This window comes from Pantherophis guttatus, chromosome 5 (genome assembly GCF_059756535.1).
Source record: "Pantherophis guttatus breed Tessera chromosome 5, ASM5975653v1, whole genome shotgun sequence".
NCBI classification, from domain to species: Eukaryota; Metazoa; Chordata; class Lepidosauria; order Squamata; family Colubridae; genus Pantherophis; species Pantherophis guttatus.
The window spans coordinates 39,225,915-39,247,767 of NC_142067.1; the positions used below are offsets into that span (position 1 = coordinate 39,225,915).

Sequence of the window (21,853 nt, forward strand, 5' to 3'; positions counted from 1 at the left end):
CTAAGTTTCATTTTCTGTCTGAGGCCCTTTAGGAAAATTGATGTTTTGACCATCCTCTATTTGCTCTGCTTCATAGCAACTGAAGGTCAGCTACAATTTCCCAAATGAGAGAGACAGAAAAAGAGAAAGAAAGAGAGATTCCAGCTGTTTTTATTTATCATTGGGAATTCTTACTGTTGGATACATCAAAAATCATTTCTGCATTATTTTAAAAATTCATTGTAAAATTTGTTCTATGTTACTTTTTTATGAGAAGGAATAACTATTCACTTCTCATACAGCATAATGTCTGGAATTACCTTGTCAAACTTGGAAGCTCGATCTATAAGTTGTGAGGAAGACTGGGTTAAAGATGAAGAGACCACAGGTTATTCACTATATCCTTTGTGTTTAGTCATTTCCCAAAGTTAGAAAAAATATTCTACACTCCGCCTTTCTTTCTTTAATTATTACCAAATGTTCTAATTTATTTGGCACAGTCTTATAAAACAACTTGCTAATGTATTTGTTTACAGACAATTTTTTAAAATCCTTTTAAGAGTTGGCTATATCTTGAATTCCTTGCATCACAATAGATATTTGTCTGTGAAGATCTGTGATGGTCTCCATGATAATATAATATAAAATAATATTCTCCTTGTGGAGATTAATTCAACACAAGCTCTATTGAAATCACTGCACAGTTTAGAAAGTTAAGGTGGCTGTTTGGGCTTGTATATCTCTGAAGTTGCGCTTCACTTAATTGAAACTTCACTCTTTGAAATGTTAACCAGTTAGTTTTCATCAGGAGAGAACTACTGTTAATGGATACCAAGAGGTTAACACAGATTGAAATTTACTTAGCTTCCCTACTGGTTTGCCAATGTGTGCATCACAATATGTTGTCTGTGCATGTACAAATCCTTCTGTGCATGCACAGAGGCTTAAAATGTCACAAAAAAGCAATATCATGATGTCCGCGCAGGTGGGGGGAGCCTCCCACAGCTCCCCCCACCCACGTGGGGGTAGAATAGAATAGAATAGAATAGAATAGAATAGAATAGAATAGAATAGAACAGAACAGAACAGAACAGAACAGAACAGAACAGAACAGAACAGAATAGAATCTGGTAAAAAATAAGCATCTTTAGTCTTGAAAAGAGAGGCCTGATAAGAAGGACATCGTACAATGGTTGATGCAAAGATACATATTTATTTAATTAATTATTTGTCAACAAGTACAAAGAAACAAGTATAAGTATAGACATAGACATGGACACATGAAAAAATGGCACAAATAAATGGATATATATAAGCAAAACATAGCCATAAACAAATAAAATTAGTACATATAAATGGGCACAGTAGGACAGGGATGGTAGACATGCTGGTGTGCCTATGCACACCCCCTTAGGGACCTCTTAAGAAACGTGTAAGGTCCATGGTAGACAGTTTAAGGTAAAAGATATTGGGATTAGAGAAACTAACAATAGGATCAGGTAGAGTGTTCCAAACATTTATTACTCTATTGCTGAAGTTGTATTTTCTGCAATCAAGATTAGTGTGGATTACATTGATAGCCCTTGTGTTATTGCAGTTGAAGTTAAAGTAGTCATTAACAGGTAGGATGTTATGGTAGATAACCTTGTGTACTAAGCTTAGGTCGGAATGTAGATGGTGTAGTTCAAGGTTATCCAGGCCTAAAATTTCAAGCCTGCTGGTATAAGGAATTTTATTGCGAGCAGAGGAGTTAAGTACTCTTCTTGTAAAATACCTCTGGACCGTCTCTAATGTATTAATGTCCAAAATACAATGAAGTTTCCAGCCAGGTAAGCAGTATTCAAGGAGAGGTCTGGCAAAGGCTTTGTATGCCCTAGTTAGAAGTATAGCGTTAACAGAGAGAAAACTTTGTAAAATAAGGTTGACAACTCTTAATGCCTTTTTAGCAATGTTGTTACAGTGAGCTCTGTGGCTTAGATCTTTTGAAATGACTACTCCTAGGTTCTTGACAGAGTGTGGGTCATCTTTTAGATCGTTTCTGCCCAGCTTATATTTGATGTTCTGATTTTTATTGCCAATGTGCAGGACTGAGCATTTGTTAACAGAGATTTGGAGTTGCCAATTGTTTGACCATTCAGGTACATAATCTAGGCCATTTTGTAAGGTAGTAGAATTGTCTGTGGTGTTAAATAGTTTTACATCATCAGCAAAGAGGATGCAGCTGCTTATAATATGATCACAAAGGTCATTTATATAAAGCAAAAGAGTGTTGGTCCTAGAACGCTGCTTTGGGGAACACTACTGATAACTGGTGCAGGGTTTGATATAGCGTTTCCAATTTTAACTACTTGATGCCTGTTTGATAGGAATGTAGCTATCCACTTATGCAAAGATCCAGAAATGCCATAAGAACTTAGTTTTAACAGAGGTTTATCATGTATCACTGAATCAAAGGCTTTGCGAAGTCTATGTAGATTGCATCTATTGCTTAACCCTGGTCGAGTTGAGAGATCCAAATGTTTTTGCAATGTATGAGTTGCAGGTTACATGACAAGTTTTTCCTGAAACCAAATTGCTTATTAGACAATAGGTTATTTGTCACTAAGTGGAGAGTGATGGATTGGTTTATGATGGATTCCATGACTTTATAGGTGGTGCAGCAAAGGGAGATTGGGTTACAATTCTAAACAAAGCCAGGGTCATCTTTTTTGAAGATAGGTACGACTGTTTAGGAAGTAGAGCAAAGCATTTTCCATACTGCCTATTACTGTGTTGAGAGGAAAACACCACCACACTTCCATAAATTGAAATGCTTTCTCCAGTTGTATCTTAACTGGTTCATACACTCATAGTGACTATTCACTATGTGATTGTGTGTATACACAATATGTGTATACACTCATTGTGACTGTTGCTAATGACCATATGTCAGGCAAGGAGCTCATTCTAAACGATACTTCATATATGGTGCTTAGAAGTTCAGCTATGGTGGAGAAAAGCTTTTTTTAGAAAGTAGGCACATCAGGACCAATAGATAGAGATGGCTTTAGTTTGTGTAGTGCCCTTTTGACGGTATCTTCAGTAAAATCAATATGGATTAGATCATTGCAATTGATTGTGGTACGACTAGGAAATGAGGGGAAGATGCCGTTGCTGTTGACAAAGAATGAACTGAAAAAAGTGTTGAAGAGTAGCCTTAACGGCATTATCATTACAATCTTCACCATTTTGCTTTTTTTAGAGGTGGAATGGTTTTTGAGTCTTTAAGTTTGGCGTTTACGAAATTATAGAAGGCACAATTGGATTTCGTGTGTAAAAGCTCTTCTTCCTGTTTGCAGTGGTAATTAGTACATTCTGTTTTTATTTCTTGGCATAAAGTTTTGTATTGGTTTTTGAATTTAGCTATACAGCCAGTGTTATTTTTCCATAAAGGGAATTTTTTGGGGATTGGAATTTCCTTATTGCTATGGGTAATTTGTTCTTTTTGGCTTTGGGTGTTACTAAAGGTACATATAGATTAATGACTCTTTGAACTTCAAGTAGAAAAGTGTTATAATAGTCTTCTGCAGTTGCAGTTGAATAAGATTTTCCAATCTAGAGATGAGAGGTCAGCAGCTATGAGATCATAGTTTGCTTTTTTGAAGTTGTATTTAGGAGTCCTATTATGAGATTCTTTGTATGGATGTAAAAGTAGACAAAAGTCAGTCATGCTGTGGTCATTGTTGGAAAAAAGTTCTTTGATATGAAGGTTATAAATTGTGTTTAAATTGTTGCAGGTTAGATTGAGACAGTTGTTGAATCTAGTGTTGATAGTTACCAATTGATCAAGTCCTAAAGTGGTGACAGCAATATAGAGGGTCGTATGTATTGTTTCAGTTGAGCACTCATTTAGGGGCCAATTAATAAGAGATAAATTGAGGTCATCAAGAAAGATAATGGGATGTGGCCATGTGGCTGCCCATGTTAGTAATGTAGTTAGTTTGCTGGCATGATCAAGGTCATAATCTGTAACATAATAGGAAGCGAATTGTGGTATTTAGTGATAGATCGCTGATAATGGTCTCAGGAAAAACAAGCTCTTGTGTTTCTTGAATATCCATCTTCTCTTCAGATTTCACGGTCAGACCGGTGAACATGGTAGTCATTTGTAGTGGTAATGGAGTCTGGAAAAGATTTGTTTAACCACGTTTCGCAGACAAATATAAGGTCAAATTGAGCTATATTTAGCAGAAGAAGAAATTCTGGCACTTTCTTTGCAAGGCTTCTTGCATTGAGAAGTTTGCATTTAAGATCTGTAGCAGTGAACCTGGATTATCTTGGGGGCCTGCATGCCTAGTTTTGGATGTTGGGGTGTTGAGTTTGTTGATTGTTAGTTGTTGGAATGTTGGGTTGTTGGGATTGTTGTTGGATGCATGGCTGTCTTTAGAAGGGCATATGACGGCCGTGGCCAGGGGGGCTTTTTATCAGGTTCGCCTGATACGCCAGTTGCGCCCCTTTCTGGATCGGGACTCCCTACGCACAGTCACTCAAGCACTCGTCACCTCTCGTCTGGACTATTGTAACGCTCTCTACATGGGGCTCCCCTTGGGGTACACCCGGAGGCTCCAACTAGTGCAGAATGCAGTCGCGCGGGGGATTATGGGAGCAACTGGGCGCTCCCATGTGACTCCTCTCCTGCGCGAGCTGCATTGGCTTCCGGTGGACTTCTGGGTGCACTTCAAGGTGTTGGTGATCACCTTTAAAGCGCTCCATGGCTTAGGGCCAGGGTACTTACAGGACCGCCTTCTGCCACCAATAGCCTCCCACCGGCCAGTTCGCTCCCACAGAGAGGGCCTCCTCAGGGTGCCGTCAGCTAGACAATGCTGGCTGGCGACCCCCAGGAGGAGAGCCTTCTCTGTGGTGGCACCTACCCTTTGGAACAATCTACCCCCAGAGATACGAGTGATCTCCGACCTCCGGACCTTTCGTCGGGCCCTAAAAACTCATCTCTTTCAGTTAGCCGGTCTCTCTTGATTTTATGATTTTATGGTTGGTTTTAAATTTTGATATGGATTTTAAATTGATAAATTTTAAACTATGGGCCAAATTTAATTATTTTAAATCTATTTTTAATCGTACTTACGTATAAATGTTTTTTATTTTGGCTGTTTACCGCCCTGAGTCCGAAAGGAGAAGGGCGGTATAGAAATTCGAATAATAAATAAAAAATAAATAAATAAATAAATAAAATTGTCAATTGTTGGTTATTGGGTTGTTGTGGTTGTAGGGACATGAGCTGTTGGTCTTGTGTTTGATAGAGTTGGCATGGTAGTCGATATAAAGGTTAGTCTCTCCATGATCCAGGAGTCTTTTGAAACTCCAAAATAAAACTGGCTATATTATGGCTAGTTCTTTATTGTCAAGCAACACAGGATGTGAAATAATGGTCAAAAGTTACCTGAAGGCAAATATTTAACAATAATATCAGTGCAGTGGAAATTTATGGAAAAGTTGAAGTCATCTTGATTGGAAGAAAAGTATGGTTTAATTGGGATTTCTGCACTAAGCAGGCATTTGGACTCAGGATTTTAAATTGTCCCTTCCAATTCTAGCTCCCTTCCAACTTCTGGTAGGTTCAAACTGAGATTCTTTATTTCAACTACTGTCAGTGAAAATTATCGTTAAATGACTGCAGAGCATAATAATACTTCAAGGATGAGAAGAATTTTTACACATATTAGGAAGCACCCAGCAGTCTCATTAACTGTACTTCAAGATTATTAAAATGCTCTGCACATTGAAGACTGGCTTCCTGCTATAATTTCCTTGAATAGTTCCACTCACACTTGTGATAGCTGGTAATGAGGTTTGTGTTTCGTAGCTAAAGCCTTAAAATTGTAGTCTATTTCAAGGAACTAAAACTAAGATATAAAAACAGAAAGAATAAAATTAGAGAAATGAAATGAAAAGAGTTTGAGCTATGAATCTGTTTCTAAATGTTTCAGATACATTTACTAACAGAAATTGCAAGGCATATTTTTAAAATATTTCAATATCATGAACTGTATGATTTTAAAATACTGTTTATTCTTCATTAGTTTAGGTAGGCATGAATTGACTTCATAGATTGTACTATTTTCATAAGAAGTCCCAGATCATTTCCAGACATTTTTAGTTAGATGATATATAACTTTCTTGATGCTTAAATAATATGGCCCTTATATAAAACAGCATTTTATGTTAACTATGTATTAATATATCATAATGTTAGCATGTCAGCACTGGAATGTGAAAAACAAAATATCCAATCTAATAAAGCTGCACAGAAAAAAATAAACATTTTATATCTTACACTGCTAGTGTGAGTCCAGACTCATATTCCATTTATAAACATCATGTTTTAGAAACCTGATATAAGGAAAGAAGGCATTACAAACTCTATTAGTGCATGCTTTATTGCACCTTCCCTTAGAATAGAATTATAACATTAAATTATTTATATTTTGACTTCATAAATCTGGATCAGCTGTCAAGCATTAGTAATTTTTAATGTAGACCAAATATACACAAACTGAGAACCCAGGACACAGTGATTACCCTGAAAATGGTTATTTTCAAAAAGATAAAAAGTGGTGGTTGAAAGTTACATGAAATCCATGCTAAATTAAATTGTGATTAGGAAAATAGGTTATAAATGAAACAAATAAAGAATGAAGATGTTTTAATTAAAAGCATCTCTTCTTCCATTCTGAAACTTTTCTGCTTTCTGCCTTTCTTGTTCTAATAGATGACTGCAATTTGTAAGAACACACTTTTGTCTATTTCAATATAAAATGTCAGGAGGAAGGTTTAAAGTACCGTATCTGCTTAACGAAAGTAGAGAAACAGTTGTATATTTTCCAATGAAGATGACAGGATCAATAAATTAGGTTTGATTACATGTTGACATTTAGTACTCTATACACAGGATGTTAACATTTATTGACACCACCCTGCCTTCCCCCATTTCCTTATCTGCACAGATCCTTTTATTCTTGGTTCAGATATTGAACACAATTTGCAAAGGTTAATGTGGATATGATGCTAAAACTAAGCAGATGTGTCAACTGCTATGTTGACTAGTTTAAAACATGATCGTTCAGATTTGCACCTTCTTGGCCATATTTGAGGGTATAATTGAAAAACTTGTTCCTAATATTTGTGTCACAATACTTCTTGTAGCAATAGTTTTGTGTGTCATACCCCATTTCTACTAACAGAACTAACAGCTTAGTTTATTGATGGAAGTAACTGAAGCTATTACCGATATTATTGCTTTCTCTTACACATCAATTTTTCTCTAGCTGTTCATTTCCAAGGAATGATATCTTTCCTTGAAATTTACTTGAAATGTGAGATGGTAGGAAAACATTCTAAAGAAGTGATTATTTGGTAAGAGACAAGATGTTTACATATAACCCTTAGCTAATTAGAAAAGTGCATGAACACCACATCTGGTCTCTGAGAATATCACAAGAAATATTGGAAATTAAAATTCTTTTTTTACCCAATTAGTTATTCCAAATTATCCTTCTTTTGTTTGGAGAAAGAATAGAAGTTCACCCAGTCCACCCTAACCAGTTCAGTAAGAGGAATCATTTGAATATTATGAATTCACATGAATAATATAATATTTTTCCCACTCTCTTCACCTAATGATAAATCACTTTTAGCTCTGAATTTTCCTCTCCTTTTAACAAAGTTTTAGTATGCTCTATGCTTAAGACAATGTTTCTTAAACAGCGCTCTGTGGATATGGCTCTTTAAGTGCCTTGCCAGCATTCCATTGTACAGCAACAAAAATAACGATTAAAAAAACTATATCTAATAAGATTATGTCCATTTTTTAAAAAAACTATTCTTTTTTATTAGTGTGGATGCTTTAAGGAATACTGGAGTACTGATGAGTGACCTTGGGTCAGTCCCACTCTCTCTTCCCTAGGAAGGATGCAAAGACAAACCTTTTCTGAAAAACTTTGCCAAGAAAACTGCAGGGACATGTCCAAGCATTTTCCAAAAGTTGAAATTGACTCAAAGGCATTCCCCCAAAATATGTATGTGTATGTGTATATGTTCATGTATAATGTATAATGTATATGCATATATCTGTCTGACTCTTTGCACCTCTTCAGAAACATTGTAAAAAGTCTCAGTGGCATTCCCCTTGTTTCACTGGGTTATATAAGGAGCACTTATGATTGAAGTGGCCCTTTAGAGAATTACTTTAAACTAAGTCACTCAAAATGACATTATTTTCTAGAATAGCGATGCAATGCTTCTGCTATACTCTACCTGCTTAATCATCCTTTGCTGAGACATATTCATATTATGGTATTGCATATCTCTGAAGATTTGATTTCTTAGAACATACTTCTCACAAATCCATTTTTTTATATAAATTAGAAAGATTTTGATCATTTGAAAGGAAAAGAATATTTGTAACTTCTAAAGTACAGAATTATGCATAAATGTTAATCAATTTACACCCACATACCATATTAAATAGCTAATATTTTAAAATTTGGTAAGAAAAATCTTTTTGCTTTGAAGAAAACTGAGCAATATTATGAAATACTAAATATGTAATAAATATTATTAGTACTAAAAGTAGAGAAAGCATAAGGAACTGGCACACTTTGAAAAAAGTGCCTGTTTTCATGTGATCATAGTTTGGTGTCTTCTGATACAAGTTATTTCTTGCTAATTGAAAAAGAAAACTTTTTTACTGAGCGTTTATACAACAACAACAACAACAACAACAACAACAACAACAACAACAACAACAATAATAATAATGCAGCTTGAATGATTACATCCAGAAAAATGAAGAACCAATGATTAAGGAAGTAAATAAAGGAGGCCTTTTAAAGACAACTAAAACAAAAGCAGAATATAAGAAAGAAGTAATTGAGCAGTGAGCTGAAAATTGGAAAAGCAAAGCTCTGCATGGCCAATACTTGAAAAGTATTGAAGGCAAAGCTGACCAGAAACTAACTTGGAACTGGTTAAGATCAGGAGTACTGAAAAAAGAAACAGAAAGCTTTATTTTGGCAGCTCAAGAACAAGCCCTAGCCACAAACTGCATGAAGGCAAAAATTCAACATGTTACCACCAACAGCAAATGCCGCCTCTGTAATGAGAAAGATGAGACAGTCGACCACCTGATCAGTGGGTGCAGCAAAATTTTACAAACTGACTACCTACAACGCCATGACCATGTTGCTAAGATCATTCACTGGAAATTGTGTCAGAAGTTTGGATTTGAGTACAGCAAAAACCACTGGGAACATCAGGTTGAGAAAGTTTTAGAGAATGAGAAACTCAAGATCTTGTGGGACTTTAGGATTCAGACTGACAGGCACTTGGTCCACAACACACCTGACATAACAATAGTTGAAAAGAAAATGGATGGTTCATTGACATTGCAATACCTGGTGATGCACAGATTGAAGATAAGCAGCAAGAAAAAAATCACAAAGTACCGGGACTTGCAAATTGAAGTTGAGTGATTGTGGAAAAAGAAATTGTGTGTTGTCCCAATTATAATTGGAGCCCTTGGAGCAATACCCAAAGGGCTACCTCGCTATTTAGAGATTCTAAATTTACCGGACTTGAACATTTTGACTCTACAAAAAACCACTTTACTCGGAACAGCTTACATCCTCCGACGATACCTTAACAGTTCCTAGGTCCTTGGTTAGGACTTGAGCTGCTGAGCTATTAACCAGCCTTAAAGGCTGTGAATCTCACTAAAGATTAACCAATAACAACAACAACAACAACAACAACAACAACATTTATAAGAAAATCCCAAAGAATTCTGCATCTTGATCCTTTAAAAACGTTCATTGGATAGAGCTGATATTTACAATGATTAAGAAAATATAAATGTTTATTCATTCTATGTAGACAATAGCTGAGTTCATTCATTCTATGCTATCTCTTTCAGTTATGTAATAGCTTCCTGCTCTAAGGCACTACTTTTTGAGGACAAGAACACTATTAAAAAATTGCTTCTGATTTCTGCAACATTATGACATATTTTAAAAGTATTTCACATTAGCATAATCTACAGTTCTCCCATACAAATAATACAACTAATGTAATCTAATCTAATCACAGAAGGAAACACAAATAAAAGCAAAAGATAAATACCAGTTAGGACAAAAAAGGAGGGGAAAAAATCTTCTCTGAAATACATTAGCCCAATGTATTTCCAAAAATATCCTTTTTTGAAAGCTCAAATAGTAACAGTAAGAGTTGGAAGGGACCTTGGAGGTCATCTAGTCCAACCCCCTGCTCACACAGGAGAGCTGTACTAGGGATTCGAACCACCTTCGACCTTTCTGATCAACAAGCTCAGTGTCTTAGCCACTGAGCCACCTAGTCAGGCTTCCAATGACAGTTCATAACTTGTTCATTCTTGACACTATTTTCAGGACTTTGAGTTGTTTAAAAGGAATGTATATACAAATGTATTAGGCAAGTAAAATTAAAATCTATTTTATTTTAGATTCCTAATAACCCCATGATGATCCTTGAAGCATAAATACAGTAGATCATTACTTCATTGTTGTTTATATGTGATGATGATAATGATGATGAAGATGATGATGATGATGATGATGATGACTCATCAAAATATTAATTAGGTCTCAGCCTGCTTATTTTCAAGATCAACCAATATTGGTTAATTAATAACATTCACATAAAGCACTTTTGAAAAGTGTATTTTCCTTTTCATGTGTTTTCTGGCCAAATAATAGTTCCAAAGTCTGTATGCTACTGATATGAAATTACAGAAGCCTTAAGGTAAGGCTAATGTGCAATAGTTAAATGGATTCAAATGAATAATTTAAATGCTGGACTTCTCAATTATTAATTTAATTCCTTTGTAATTGAATGCCAGCCTTGGTCCAGGCTCGGAGGAGTTGCCTTGAAAGGAGTCTTTTGCTGCTATCTGGAAATAGTTTGAACCTGGTTGGACTGAGGAAGTGAACAGGACCCTTAAGTCTATGAGCACAGCCATATGCTCATTAGATTCATGCCCTTCCTGTGGGGGCATGTGAGTGGATGGTTAATTCTTCTTTGAGAAAGGAGGTTGTCCCTGGGATCCTCAATAAGACATTTCTGGATCCCAACCATAAAGAACAACTTTCTTCCAATGTCTAATGCCCCATTTTGGGGGAAGGTACTGTATTTTTTGCCATATAAGACACTCTAGAGCCCTGATGGCAAACCTAATGCACGCATGCCAAAGATGGCACGCATAGCCATATCAGTGGGCACGCGAGCTCAGCTCAGAAGTAGGGAAACAGACTGTTTCCTGCCTCTGGAAGCCTCGGGGGTGGTGGGGAAGGCCTGTTTTTTGCTCTCCCCAGCCTCCAGAGCCTTTCTAGGAGTCTGGAAAACGGCCTTCCCGTCCCACCCGGAGACCCTCTGGGGGTCGGAAACAGCCCATTTGCCAACTTCTGATGGGCGCATAGAATTATGGGTGTGGGCACACACACGCGCGATACCCCCTGCTCCTGGCCCGCGATGGCAAAAAGGTTAGCCATCACTGCTCTAGAGTATAAGATGCACATTAGTTTTGGGGGTTAACATCCTTGCAGCAAACAGCAAACAGTCTGGTAAGTTTCAGCACATTATTGCAGCCTGATTTAGCACGAATAGCTGATTGGTAGTTTGACTGGCCTCCTGGAATACCACCAATTATCTGTTCTAGGCTGCAGTGGTTGCCAGAGCCCATTGCCACCTCCGCATATTGCGTTTTTGGCCTCCGCGCATCACGTTTTCGGCCTCCGCACATCCTTTTTTCGGCTATCCAAGCACTGCATTTTTGGCCAGTTCCAGAAGGTGGGGATCGGAACCAGGTGAAAATGTGACACCAGAGGCCAAAAATGGGGCATCCAGAGGCTGAAAATATGATGCACAGAGGCTGAACACATGACACGCGGAGGCAGTGATCGGTGGTGATGTGCTGTGGCAATCCCCGCAGCCTGGAATGGGTCTAAAACTGGGCATGCAGAGACTGAAAATGCAATGCATGGAGGCCAAAAATGGCCAAAGGTGGTGGGCAGCAGGTGGGCGGAGTTTCAGCAACATTGGGTGTATAAGATGCACCACAATTTCACAGTGTGTCTTATACTCCAAAAAGTACAGTAATTGAAAATGTGGTTGCATAGTATTTCAGAGGATCTTGGAAAAAGTGGATGATTTGGATCCCTTTAAACTTGGATTCAGGAACCAAAATGGGCAGAAACAGCATTGGTTGCCCTTTTTGATGATGTTCAGTGAGGATAGAACGGGGATTTTGCATCCATCCTTGTCCTATCACACCTCTCAGTGGCTTTCAGTATCATTAATTATAGCATCCTTCTGAAATCAGTTAGAGGACTGGGGGTGGCCAATATGGTATTCTGCAGGTTCACCTCCTTCCTCCAGGACCAATTCCAGTTAGTGGTGGTTGGGGAAGAATTCCCACTCTTCGTCCCTACTATGTGTGGTAGTGTACGGTTTAACATTCTCGACTTTCCTATTCAACATCTACACAAAGGCATTGCATAAGCTCATTTGTTACCATGCAGTGAGGTATGAATGCCTTATTCTGTACCAGGAGGTTGAAAGGATTAGTGATAAGGATCAACAAGCTTCAGTTGAACTGTGACAAGACTGAATGGCTTTGGGTTTTGGAGTCCTATCCAATCTAGGACTATGTTATCTTTGATGGCAGGTGGGGTTGCACTGCTCTAGTGCACAATTTGAGGATCCTCCTGGATTCATAACTCTTAAAGGAGCAGGTAGCAGTTATGATTAGGAGGGCTTTTGCACAATTGTATATTGTGTGCCAGTTGCATCAATCCTAGATCAGGAGGCTCTGCTCACAGTACCCTCCACATTGGATTACTGCAGTGAACTGAATGTTGCCTGGAGAGCATCTGGAAAGTCTACTGGTTCAGGCTGTAGTGGCATGAGTAGTTATGTATGCTTTTACAACAGCACGTCACACCTCTGCTCTATGAGCTTCATTGATAGCCAGTCTGTTTCCAGGCCCAATTCAAAGTTGTGGTTTGAATCTATAAAGTCCTTTATGGCTTGGGACTAATTTATCAGAGGGACAGCATCTCCCTTCCCATTAGAGGGACACCTTTCCTTCCCATTAGACCTGGTTGCGAGGGCATACTTCAGGTCCTGTCTGTTAGGGATTTACATTTGAGAGGTTCCAGGATGTGGGTTTTCTCTGCTGTGGTACCCATCTTATGGAACATTCTTCCACACAAAAGTATTATCCTATCCCTTTTTATGTTCTATAAGTGTCTCAAGACCTGTCTATATCATCAGGTCTAGCGATCTCAAGACACTGTGAACATCTTATGAAGGCTCTGGCATTGCATTTGATTCAATCTTTCCTGTACCATATGGTTGTATTTTTATGACTATTTTAAATAATTGTTTTTATATATTTATTGTTATATGCTGCCTAGAGTTACTTTGTGTAATGTGGATGACTATATAAATTTACTGTATAAATAAATATTTTTTCTTTAGTAGTGGCTATTCAGTTAATGTTCTGATATGGGAAAAGATCGGCATATTAATTTACATTTTTGCTACTACAGTAAAGACAATTATGCAGCACCATCAGCATCGGGTGATTCATAGTAGTAACAGCAAGGATGCTTTAGCCTGTTAAGTTTATTGGTAACACAAGTCAGTACAGAAGTGTAAAGAAGTCTCATATACATTCAGGATGGCGATTGCAGAAAGCTGAATAATATAACTAATCTCATTTAGGAAAATCCTAATTTGAATTTCACTTCATCATACTCTCAGTTTAAGTAGCATTTATAATGCTACTTGCAAAGTTGTTATAAACCACAGATGAGTGCATATGCAGCTTCTTGAGACAAAATTGCAATTTAACTCATAACTTGGAATATTTTTATTATATATATATATCTATATATATCTATATCTATATATATATATATATGTATGTATGTATGTATGTATGTATGTATGTATATATATATATATATATATATATATATATATATATATATATATATATATATATATATATATATATATATCATACATACATACATACATATATACACCTTTATATTTTGACTGATTGCCAAGTGCAATGTATTTAAGAAATGAAAACCCTACTGCGAAATCTCACTCTTTATTGTATACCTGTGTTTATAAATCTTGTATACAGAAGAATCAGGAGGCAGAAAGATTAAACAATTTTGGGTGTGGGAGCGTTGGTATTAAGCAACAGACCTTGTGTAGATCTAAAATTCAATAGAAGACAATATTTATAGCTCAGGGTCAAACTATAGAATTCTTGATGCTTTCATTTGGATGTTTGATGGAAGATGTCTTATTACCCAACTAGGAAACAACATCAGTACTGATGTTGGATAATGAAGATCTGAATTCATTGGAAGGATACATATTGGCTCAGGCTATTTTCAGAGTTGTAAGATTACAAGAGTAGGAGTATCCACTCCCTTAATAGAGAGGGGTTTCTCAGGGTGCCGTCAGCCAAACAGTGTCGACTGGCGGCCCCCAGGGGGAGAGCCTTTTCTGTGAGGGCACCCACCATCTGGAACGAGCTCCCTCCAGAGATACAGAAGATCCCGGATCTGCGCACTTTCCGCCGTGCCCTCAAAACATTCCTGTTTCAGCAGGCCAGCCTGGCCTAACTTTCCCTTTATATTGCTTTTGATTTTGTTTTAAACTGGGATGTCGTGAATTTAGTATATTTTAATTGGTTTTTTAACGTTTGTATTACATGTATTTTTATCTTTCGCTGTTCACCGCCCTGAGTCTCTCGGGAATAGGGCGGTACATAAAATAAATAAATAAACAAACAAACAAATAAATAAATAAATAGGCATCCAGTTGTATTTTTTTTTTTAGTATTTGAAACACAGTTGACATGATTCAGAAATAATAATCCTGATCATTTGATTTCTAAGCAAAATGTACAAAGACGGAACATTTTCTTCTTTATGTACAAAATAACTGATCATGTGGGAGAAAGTTTCTTCATTTTTCATCTTGCTTTTAGACTATCAAGATGGTCAGCGGAAACCAAATGGAACAAGTAGATATAAGTAGGCAAGTGATAGCTGGCAGTGTGGAATATATTTTTAAAGCCCACACATTTTAGCATACATTAGAAACAGAACACTGATTGTTATTTTTGAACAATAACAAGATAACAGACTGTGTACCATAGAGAATGAGATTTTCAAGGCTTGCTGTTCTCAAGCATGTACTTCAGTTTGACAGCCTGGCCATGCACCTGTAAAATGCACATGCTGCTAAGGCTTGTTGCTTAACATTGTAAATAATAAATGAACAGTGAGTGCAAAAGTGTCAGACTGGATCAGTTAAGAAATTATTATAAAAGAGAAAACATCAAACTGCTTAACTGTTCAAGCAGTTAAGACATAAGGCTCTGAAGTAAATAAACTTTTAATATGATTTTTATATTGTTGTTTTATACTACTGTTTATTCTTTTACACAGGTTTTTAATTGTTGTCATGCCCTGTGTCATGAAACCATATGGTAGAATGATAAATAAATAATAAATGAAATTTCTTTCTGCACTACTATTATTATCATCATCATTATTACATTTGGCGCACAATGGTTTGAGTGGGAGGCTGGGCAGGAGGTTAGCAAGCCCATGTTCGAGACCCGAGAGCTACTATGGAACAGGGTCAAATGCTCGTCCTTCACTCAAGGTCCTGCCAGGGATATAAAGTCCCTGCTAGGTGATCCCAGGGCAATGGTGATTTCACTGGCTAATCCTTTCAATCCAGAAGCGCTTCATTGCTTCTGACACAAGTGCAAAAAACAACAACCCCATTATATCAATGAAAATAGCTATAAACCATGCTTTGTATGCTTTGTGATGTTTTCCAGCAGGAATATAGGTACATTTTCAAAATCTTCATTAAATAGGTATTCATTAAAGCTGAAAACGTATGTACTGCATGTAAAACCTAGGCTAAAATCTGAGCAAAGTCAATAGGATTTACAGTACCTTTGTCAGTGAATATATCCTTAGCATACTGTAGAATAGATTTTCAAATAAGACTTAGCTGTAACCGAATTGAGTGACCTTCTTTTGAATTCCCATCTATCAAGGAATTATAGTTGGCAGGGTTCAAGAGATGAACCTTCTCTGCCATGGTACTGGGCTTGTGGAATCTTCTTTTCCCCCTTAACATTCTGCAGATCCTTCAAGACCTGAGGGGTGGATAACTTGATAATTCATCACATTAGAATCAGATGACACTGCTCTCAAATTTATAGACAGTCCAGCTGGGGTATCCAAGGAGTCCGAAGACAGTTTATCTACCACAGCCTCTGTAATTTGATGTTTTCCCTTTATTTCCAACTCCTTTTGCTTGTCCTGTGTTATGCCTAAAGATGTTAAATTTATTTTTAAAAATTTTTGATAAAATTCTTCCGCTTTTTCAACAGTATTCAGTTGGTATCTTACTCCTTGGTGTCTCAATATTAAACCAACTGGGACGTCCCACCTAAATAGAATATTCCTTTTTTTTAACTCATTCACTAGAAAACCAAATTTCTTCCTCTCTATTAACATCTTGGGCGGGAGTTCCTTAAAAATCCAAATCTTTCTTCCACGAAATTGCAAAGTAGAATCATAAGAATTCTGCACAATATTATTTCTAATTTCTTTGTCTATAAAATAAATCACCACATCTCTAGGCAATTGCCTTTGTTTTGCCAACCAGGAGTTTATTCTATAAATTCTGTCAATCCTGCAAAACACTTCATCAGGTTGAACCTTTAAAATCCCAGCCAGAATTTCAGAAGATATCTTCCTTAAATCATCTCTGTCATTTTCCTGCAGACCTCTCAGTCTAATTGCATATTCTGTAAAATTGTGTTGGATCATTAAAACTTCTCTTTCAATCCTCTGTTGTACATTTTCTTCATTACCAGTCTTTTGGTCAGCCTCCATTTTAAGTTTGTCTTCTGAGCTATTATCCTGAGTGTTTGCCAAATCCTTTTTAATTTTTTGGATCTTGTCATCCAAATTCTCCTCAGTTTCTTTCATTTTAGACTCTAATAATTTAGTATTTGCTTCCAACTGAATCACAAAGTCTGCTAAGCCATTAGCTGTTTTTAAAATCTTTCGATCCAAAAAGCCAAACTTAGATTTCACCAATTCACCAATTTCTTTGATTTCCAACTTAAATTTTTCAAGTTGCTGATTCACAATCTCATCCCTTCTTACAATCTCCTCAAGAAGAAATTCTATTATATTAAAGTCAGGTTTCTGAGACTGGAGAGTTAAAACTTGTTGATGTAATTTATTAATGGGGGAATCCCCCCCCCACTGCCTGTTTGTCTAGCTTTATAAGTCTCAGTGCCATTTTTCCACGCAGACAAAATTTACTGGAAAAGAGAAAAAAAAACTTTTTCCCAACCAAGATCAATATCAGATCCCCAAGGAAAAAAAAAAGGGAAAAAAAAACAAAAGTGAGAGTGAGGTTTTGCCTTCAGTTACAGCCAAAAGTATTCATTCCGCTACTTTGTAATTGAAAACGGAAGGAGTTTCCCTTTCAGCCTCTCTTCAAGCCACAGCAGCAATCGCCATTTTAAAAAAACTTTTTTCCCTTCACTTCACTTCTTAGGCAAAATAGAATAAAAAGAATACTTGCGCTTCAGGATCAGAGGTCCAGCTCATATCTTCTTTAATTAATTTATTTGACAGATTTACAGGCTTGCTTCTGCCCCCTAGCTCTGCGTGTAGCCGAGATTTCCCAGAGCCCGGAGCATCGGCTGGGGATACGGGTAGTCTCTTCCGCTCCCTCCCAAAAGTAAATAAAAAACTTTTGGGATTAGGCAGAGGACTCTACCCACCCCAGCCGGCTCTATCTCCGTTTCCTAATGGAAACGGAGTTTTTTCGAGCCGCCATTCCGCTGAAAAAGGCGGCTCTTACAGGCAGTGGGGTTCGACGATCCCGAAGGAGCGTCCAGCGGGGACAAGCAGCAAACCAGAAGTTACAGACAAGTGCGTAAATCAACCAGTTGATATACAAGTGATGGAAAAGACATATGAGATAATAAAACAAAACCAACAAGATCAATTTACAAAGCAGAATGACAACCGATCAGCTGATACACAACTTGTAGGAAGGAAATCTGGATGGAAATGCAACCCGAAAAAGAAAAAGAAAAGAAACAGATCTTGTAGAAATAGTAGTTTCTAAACCAAGCAACAGCGAAGCCAGGGATTTTAAAAAATAAATGAATATGTGAAAAGATATTGGAGGCAAATTATCGTTTAATACTATCTTGAGGAAAGTGGCAGATCTCTGCAATGCCGTGATTTTGGGATGTGGAAAGAGCCTTACATTGTTGGATTTGAACTATCTATTTTGGATTTCTTTTACCGATAAATATATTATAACTATTTTGAGTTACAAGGCAAGAGAGTCATGCTGGGGCATGCAGAAGATCTGGCTGTTACCCACTAAGATGATGGGAATTTATAATCCTGATGAAAACCACAATTACAACTATATGGAATATAATTATAATGTCACTCGGGTGGTTGTTTTTACTTTTATATATACATGAGGATATTCATTATTGATGGGGGCAGAAGATGACTGAAGATTTTGAATAAACTGTTGCACCAGGATGCTATGTTACCCTATTATGGATGATGGATTTAACAATCTAGTGGAAAGACATCAAAGAAGATACTAAATGAATTATAAATTTAAAGTTATTGTCTTTTCTCTTTTTATAAAATGGAATGTATATATAGACATATGTATAGCAGAGTGGGCAGTGGATTATATTTAGAATTATTTAGAATTGTAGTGTATGGTAATCTTGCAGGAAACTGGGTTGAAATAGGCTAGTTTAGTGATTGATTAGTTTAAGAAAAAGGATTTTTAAGTCATATATTTTGGGGAGTGGAAGAATTGGATAGAACTGAATAAATGTTAAATTTGGAGAAGGCTGCTTTGAAATGTTATATTAATATATATAAAAGATTAAAGGTTATGTTGTTGTAATAATAATAATATTTTATAAGTTTGGGGGAGGAGAAAATGGGTAGATTATTGCGAAAAGCGGAGAAAAGCGGAGTTATAAGAATATTATGCTAAGGGTCAGTACTTTGAGGAGTGAGTAAGGGCATGGTAAAATATTATGTAATTAATTATGAATTAGCTTATTGTTGTGAAGAAGAAGTCACAGGGGGGATGGGTGGTGAGGGGGGGTTAGGGAAGAAGGGGGGAAAGGGGGGAAAACTTGTATTTGAAAACTTTTTCAATAAAAAAAAAAGACCTGAGGGGTGGAGGTATTATCTTATCAGGCTGGGGGAGGACGGGGAAACAGGGAGCTTTTGTGATTGTAGTTAATTTCATTATCTCTTGTTTTGTGTGCTTTTTAATATTTTCTATCGTATTTTTCAGAGTATAAGATACACCTTTTTCCCCAAAAAAAGAGGGTGAAAATCTGGGTGCGTCTTATACTCCAAATGTAGCCCTGCCCACCTGACAGCCCCCACCCTTCAGACATTTTTGGCCTCTGTGCATCACATTTTCGGGCGATTCTAGGCAGTGAGGATCCTTACTTCCACTCGGATTTTGATAACGAGCAGCACATATCTTTTTATCTGTTTAAAACAAACCCTATCACTCTATGTGCATTTAACTGGAGTGGATGGGATAGGGGATGGTTTTCATGGGGGCAGAAGAGGGACTTGGCACTGGAGGCTCTGCTCCCGAGACACCCTGTCTTCCTACCTATAGTCATAGGCATTGAAAGCCTGGCTTTCTTGCAGCAAGGCCTGATAGAGACGCAGCACTTCAGTCGTCTTGGACGCTGCATTTGTGAGCATGGTGCTGGGATTCCTGGCAAGCCCCCTGCACCTTTGCTGCCTGGTTCAGAGCATGATTCCCAAAGCGGTCTGGGGAAGTGTGGAGGTTGGGACTTGGTTGGCAAAGCAGGCACTGCACAGGAGGCGTAAGGCAAGGCAGCTAGCTGCTCTGCTGATCTTTCAACCCAGGTGGAGGGTGGTCAGCTTCTGCTCTTGGCCCAGGAGGAAAGAGAAGGTGAGTCTGTGGAGGAGGAGGAGGGTGCGCGTCTCTGCGATGTGCATCTGGGAACCGGGAAGGAAAGCATTTTTGGGCAGCAGCTCTGTAATCCCCTCCCCGAATCCAAAATGGGGCATGTGGCCAGCGCTGCTACCTGAAATGCTTTCCTCCCTGATTCAAAAAAATGGGGTGAACAGAGGCCAAAAAAGTGCTGCTGCCCAAAAACGCTTTTCTCCCTGGTTCCCCAATGCACATTGCACAGCCGCATGCCTTCCTCATCCTTCTCCTTAGACTTACCTTCTCTTTTCTTCTGGCCAGATCCACTGCCTTAAACGCAATGCACTTTTTTGGCCTCCACATGCCCCATTTTTGGAATTGGGGAGGAAAGCGTTTTCAGGCGGCAGCACTGCGATCCCCTCCCCAAATCCAAAAATGGGGCGTGCGGCCAGCACTGCTACCTGAAAGTGCTTTCCTCCCTGGTTTCCTGATGCACATCACAGAGCTGCATGCCCTCCTCCTTCTTCTCTACAGATTCACCTTCTCATTCCTCCTGGGCCATGAGCAGAAGCCAATACCCTCTGCCTGGGTCATCTGGAGAAGGGGCAGGAAGAGCAGCTAGCCACCTTGCCTTACGCCTCCTGCACAGTGCCTGCTTCGTCTATCAAGTCCCAACCTCCACACTTCTCCAGGCCGCTTTGGGAATCAGACTCCGACTGAAGCAGCAAAGGCACATGGGGCTTGCCAGGAAACCTGGCACCATGTATACGAGATGGCAGCGTCCAGGACGACTGAACTGTTGTGTCTCTATCGGGCCTTGCTGCAAGAAAGCCAGGCTTTCAACACCTATGACTATAAGTAGGAAGACGGGGGCATCTGGGGAGCAGAGCCTTCAGTGCCAAGTCCCTCTTCTGCCCCCATGAAAATCATCCCCCACCCCACCCACTCCAGTTAAATGTGCATAGAGTGGTAGGGTTTTTTTTAAATGGATAAAAAGATTCTGTGCTACTCATTATCAAAATCTGAATGGAAGTGAGGATGCTGCTGATCCTGATGCTGGTAGGCAGAGGCAAAATTTTTGTTTTCTTGTTTTCTTTCCCCAAAATTAAGGTGCGTCTTATAGTCCAGTGTGTTTTATAGTCCAAAAAAATATGGTAATAATATTTTAAACAGCATGTACTTATTAGTTTTGTTTTGTTTTGTTTTGTTTTGTTTTGTTTTGAGTTCTGTACATAACCCAGAGTCATTTTCTTATAAGATGGGTGGCTATACAAAATATGATAAACAAATAAACAGGGTCTATATAGCCTTGAAATATGTATCATTAGCAGACATTTTTTCCTTTTCTAAGACATATAGCTCTTGTTTTTGTTTTAAAGTTGAAAGAAGAGAGATTTTGTGAGATTCCCTTCTTTGTGGGAAGGGAAAGAGGAGATTTAATTGTGGCTCAAGTTTGGGATATACATCAGCAGAATACCATCAGACACACTGTTTTAACCTTGATTGTACTGTATTGTTTGTTTTTACAGAAGAGAGAAGAATATATTTTTTTCTCTGAACTACAGTGAACCGATCTGAGATTATTATATTTGTACTAGGGCACATCTTCCTTCTAGTAGCCTGTTTTTTTTTTTCCCTCCTTCATTTTCTCATTCCCTAAAGACAACCACAATGTTAAAGTGCCACATAAAAAACTTTTCAAATCTTTAAAGCAATGTTTTGCAGAAATCTGTCTTGCATT

At 37.9% G+C, this 21,853-nt stretch overlaps 2 protein-coding genes across 3 annotated transcripts in view; one reads left to right on the plus strand and one right to left on the minus strand.

Moving 5' to 3' along the window:
- The window catches only part of EPHA6 (EPH receptor A6), a 429,275-nt gene that overhangs the window by 8,310 nt on the left and 399,112 nt on the right, over positions 1-21,853 (plus strand). The gene's annotated exons all lie outside the window — the stretch shown is intronic.
- On the minus strand, positions 1,390-19,919 carry LOC148113332 (uncharacterized). The gene is made up of 2 exons (XM_087895634.1): positions 19,825-19,919; positions 1,390-2,200 (listed from the first exon to the last, which is right to left on the minus strand). Exons 1-2 carry the CDS (start codon positions 19,917-19,919, stop codon positions 1,390-1,392), a joined length of 906 nt encoding a protein of 301 aa, XP_087751760.1.